This window comes from Lottia gigantea (assembly GCF_000327385.1).
Source record: "Lottia gigantea unplaced genomic scaffold LOTGIsca_11, whole genome shotgun sequence".
Classification (NCBI taxonomy): Eukaryota; Metazoa; Mollusca; class Gastropoda; family Lottiidae; genus Lottia; species Lottia gigantea.
Genome location: NW_008707001.1, coordinates 4,518,319 through 4,523,652, shown reverse-complemented (window position 1 = coordinate 4,523,652; position 5,334 = coordinate 4,518,319). Strand labels below are relative to the sequence as shown.

Genomic DNA, 5,334 nt, shown 5'->3' with positions numbered 1-5,334 from the left:
TCAGTTATTAGAAGAAAATACTTATTTGTATTCAAATATACAAAAGTATGGGGCCTTATTCTTGAAAACTTAACTTTATTTGATACTTTGATTTTAGTGTTCCAGTCATCTGATTGGTCAATCACTAAAATTCATTTCAAATTTAGTTTATTATCCAATTTTTTAAAATTGGGATTTAATTTTAATTAAGTTTTGGATAACAAAGCCCCTGGTTACTTTTTATTAAAGATAAATAAACAATTCTTTCTCTATTTATTACAATATTGGTTCACATACCTTATAAGTTAGATAGGGATGTAGGTTGGTAATATAAATTGTACCATCTCTTTCAAAATCTACAGAATTATGTAACTGCCATGCCCCTTGTTTATTATAGTCAATTATCTTCTTATGTACTAAATAGGTTACATTTTTCAGGAACAAACCATCCCATTTCAGTTCTACTGTAGTGTCTTGTTTAGAATCTCTCACTAACTCTGGTCTTGGAAGGTATCCTTGTTCAGCTGTAGAGGGAAGAGAAGAGATATTGTTTCAATATTAAGCATCGGTCCAGTATAAAGATATCATTTCAAAAGAGGGTTGACATAAAAAATTTTAACAGGTCGTTACAAAATCAGTAAATATCTTAATAGAAATGTTAATTTGTCTATTTACCAAAATTTACAGCAATAATACTAATTTCCAAGTTAATTGTAGCAGTATTTTAGTTTTTCTAATTGGAGATTAATTCATTGTGAAACCAGTGTGTGTTTTTCATACAAATCCTCTTTATTTCTATTTCTTAAATTACACCAGTAAAACTGATTGTGAATATTCTCTAGATGGTCATAATAAATGAAAAAAAGCCGACTGATTTTTGCAATGTCGATTATTCTTGTGGGTTGACACCTTCATTAAGATGAAATCTAGAACATTTACCTTCAATCATCTTCTCATATAAACCAATAGCTATATTACACCCTCGGACACAATTCTGTACCTAAAATAACCACGAATATAATACCTACATTAATATAATTCCAGTGATAACACAAAAGGAAAGGATCATTTTCAATTCAAAAGTAAATCCATTACCGTCCATTTCCTTCAATATCCTGCTAGACAATTGATCATATCTCTTAAAAATATGACACTCCTGGTCATTAAATACAGGATTTATGATTTTTTATGACAGAATAATGAATTAAATAGAGGACAAACTAAGAAATATGAGGATTAAGGGACACCAATAAAGTCTCAGGTGTTTCTAATGGATGAATTTATATTTCTATAGTGTGAACGATTGATCTTAATATATTTAAGCTAATAAAAGTATCCAAATAATATTATTCATTAAGTAAACTATACAATGGTGAAATTGACAAATCCATCCATTTATTGTTCTGGAAGAGAAATAATGCCCAACCAAGCGTAGAACATTTGCTCACCAAAGAAAAAAGAAATAAGCCTTGCTTTTGACTCCTGTTCCATTGGTAAGGGGTTTCTTCTATTGATAAGGATTTGAAACCACAGCACCTAATTGCCAAGCAAACAATAATCCAACTTACTACTGACTGAGCTATGTTCTTCTCACGTTGCAGTTATCTCTCAAACAGTTACATAGAAATAATATGAGACAGATTGGAATGAGCATCAACTCCTTAAACCTTTCCAAGAGTGTATTCAAACAGAAATAACATTAATTACTATACCTTGGTTTGTGATGTAATTGCTTTTTGTGCAGATTGTGGTTTCTGAAATGAATGATAGAGAATTTTAGGTTCTATTATGTATTTAAGTGGTAATGAAGATCATACAGGAAATTTTGCTAGGAGTAATTATGTGCACCTGGGGCCTCAGATTATTGTCCAATCTGAACAGCTAGTTGCTTTTTCAAGTCAAGTCTCTTTTGCCTTATATTTGACTTTTCAAAACCTACAGCACTTACAATCATTGTTGAAAGATCTGATAGTAGTATCTTAACCTATGCCTGTATTGAACCCTCGACCTTTCACAAGTTCCAAAATATGACAGTAAAATATCCAATATTTAAATTCATAACAGAAGTAATATTTTGAATACAGTGTAAAGCTATGATCACATGTTATATGTTAGCAAAACAATTTTTCACACCAATATTCAATTTTGAAAACAGCAGGAAAGCTTTAAAGGATTGAAGGTATTATTTAAAATTCTTGTTGAAGGTTGATTGAAATGCCCTAGGAAATGTCAGACGAACTTAGTAAATGTTATATTTTACAGTATAATCAGTCACTGAACATCTCCATCACAAATTAATATAGCCTTTTAAAGTAATTCTAAAAATAATTTGAAACTTTAAAAGTTGATATAAGTATTAAATGACATTTTGTGTTAAATAGAAACATGTTTGTCTTCATTATTGTTTGTCTGAAAAAATCTAAATGAGATTGATGTCTGCCGTGTTGAGTTAAAAAAAACTTTTTGATAATGTGTCGCAAAACACACTTTAAGTTTGAACTTTGAACATCATTCATTTTGATTTGATGGAAACAATTTTAAACTCAATTAAATTTTATACTGCATAATAGAAATTTATGGCTTTGTCCTAAACGGACATTTTTTTTTAAATCAGAGTCACAGGGCATCCGGTAGGTCAACCAATCATCCTACCCCTAATGACAGCAGGGTTCAATTTAAACTATATCGCATTGCATTTTGCGAACAAAAATATTTCAATTTATTGACCAAAACTAACACAACGATCTGCAAATCAAATCAAATTATATATTTTGCATACGAATTTTGTCAAATCTAGTAATATACAGTAACTCTTGGCAGTCTCCAAAGCTTTAGGATCTAAGGTCATTGGCAAGATCAATCTGAAGTCTATAACTGGAACATTTTAAATTGCTACCAAATTTTTATGAAAAAGGAATCAACACTTGATTAGTCAAAACTCGTTGTGATAAAACACTAATCAAATTTTTCAATCTATATTGAACCCTGGCTGACAGTATCGTACCAGCAAGGTCACCAGTGAAAACCTTCCAGTTGAAGACACTATGTTACTATATATAAATAGGTAAAGTGAAATAACTAAGTGATAATTACTTAGTTTTATCGCTTTACATATTTCTATGCCAAAAGTGTAAATCTGAATGACCTTGAAGACAGTATCAATAACCAGCAAGGTCATCAGTGTTACTATATAAGTAGGTAAAGTGATAAAACTAAGTGATAATAACATAAGAAAATAATTTGTTTGAAAAGTTACAAATGTAGGAAAGTAATTGGACTGGAATTCTCTAGTAAATGAAAAATCTAGATCTGATCAGACGATTCAATAAAATATACATTTATCACCTAAAACACATCACCTCCAAACTAATAAATAAAATTAAATCTCTTTTCCAACCTTGTACTACCAGTTTTATGTGAAATATTTGATTTTCCTTGAACTCGAGTTGTTTGTACACCACAAATTTCCTTATATTTGTATCAAAAACATGTTAGTTTTATCAGGCCTTCATCGAATCAATATAAATGTTCACAGGAAATAAGATGTTCACTCATTCTTACTGTTTAACGCCAAAATAATTTATTTATTGAGGGTCAAACCTCCTTGTACCTGACAATAAATTCCAATCAAGTCTGAAAATTGTCTTAAAAAATATTTCTTCAATCTGTTTTTTACAGTTCAAAAATTTCAAAGAGAGTAAAAATCCATTCAAGTAAGACGATTCTGTTAATCCAAAATCACGTCCAAAGAATGGCAAACTCCAGAAATTAGTTGTATAGTAGTGGAAGTGGATTCCTCCAAGAGAAATACCATCAGGTGTTTTGAAAAGAATGAAATAAGTTTGAATTCAAAGGCAAAAAAACTTTTCAAAATATCAATATTGATTTTATTTTGAACTCTTTTGTATCAACAATATGATGTAAAACTACAAAATATGAAATTTTAATGAAAATATTGCTTATGGAGGATACAAAAAATAAAATGAGTCTATTTTCATATTTGACATTTCCAAATTCTCAGAACTGATTTAGTTCACCATTATTTTTGTCCAATTGGTGATTTTGCTCTTTCAAATCACACGTAAGTAAAGTAATTTGTGGAGAATGTTGAAAGTTATCATAAATTATTAATAAAACATGGACACTAAATGCAAGATGTGAACAATTCAGATTGGTTTTTTATTTTAACATTTTCAGTTAACCTTTTTTCTAACAGTGGTTGTCACTTGAATTGTTAACTCTAATTAGAAACTGACACTTCTGTTAAAGAAAGGAAAGGAGAAGAAGAATCAGTGAATCTTGATAATTGATGAGGAATTAATTTTCAATTTACCAATGTCTTATTACTAATTGATAAGACTAAGAAATACTGACTTTATTTTCATAATTCACGGTAAATTAAATTTTAATAATTAATTTTGTGGAGAGAATTGTGTATAGACAAACTAGTGTTAAATCATTACTTTTGACAACACAAGAGTTTTGTAGATTTGTAATTAAAGGCATGTCCTAAGGTATGTATTTTTACTACTTTTTCCTCTAAATACTTACATTTCTAAGTACATATAAACAGATATATGGTACAGTAATATTCACAAAAATAAGGATATCAATCATGACAAATTTATCAACATGGATGAACAAAATCTCCAGACTGTCCTGTGTTTCTGGTATTTTATTTCCAAGACCCATTTTGCCAAAAATAAATACTAAATGAATTTTGCAAAAGAAAAGTAAAATGTTTGTTTTATTTTAATTTTTTTTCAATATTAGACAAAATATTACTGTAAACTATTAGACATATTCATAGTATATTTAAATAGCCTGCAATTTTTTTACATGATCCCACTCCTATATGGTAAGTGATTTTAATATTTTCATTGAACATTAAGAGGCTGTTAGTAATCTAATTGGTGGAATGAATTAAATTGGTGGAAGAAAGCAGGAAGCCTGAGGGTTTATCTTATAGTTATCAACCTCACTTGACTGAATTAGTTTAATGTCATTGCTCAATTAATTTATATTCATCACATTTTTACAGTTTATTATTCATGACAAATTATCATTGTGGAAGTTGTATTAGTCAGTCAGTCACCACAACACTATTATCAACACTATAATGAAGATATTTTAAGAGTTACATGATTTTAACTGTCCAAGAATTTGTTTTAAAAGTGTTTTTAAGCTTATTTGCAATTATGTTGGTTCATTTGCAGAATTTGTTGAAAATTTTTGATTGAAATGACTAAATACATTTTTTTCTCAAAGATTCCCACTTTTAATTCATTTTGATATCCACTGTACCGATGACAGGAAAGAAAGAAACAGCCATTTTTACAAGGATAACATCTAAAG

At 29.1% G+C, this 5,334-nt stretch overlaps 1 protein-coding gene across 1 annotated transcript in view; it reads right to left on the bottom strand.

Moving 5' to 3' along the window:
- LOTGIDRAFT_156685 (hypothetical protein) overlaps positions 1–4,671 on the bottom strand; it is a gene marked incomplete at both ends in the record, with an annotated part of 9,672 nt that extends 5,001 nt beyond the window's left edge. Inside the window, 4 exons of the mRNA XM_009047308.1 lie at positions 277–503; positions 919–979; positions 1,692–1,733; positions 4,531–4,671. Coding sequence (XP_009045556.1) covers positions 277–503; positions 919–979; positions 1,692–1,733; positions 4,531–4,671 — 471 coding nt within the window. The remainder of the gene's footprint in view (positions 1–276; positions 504–918; positions 980–1,691; positions 1,734–4,530) is intronic.
- Positions 4,672–5,334: the final 663 nt, after the last annotated feature.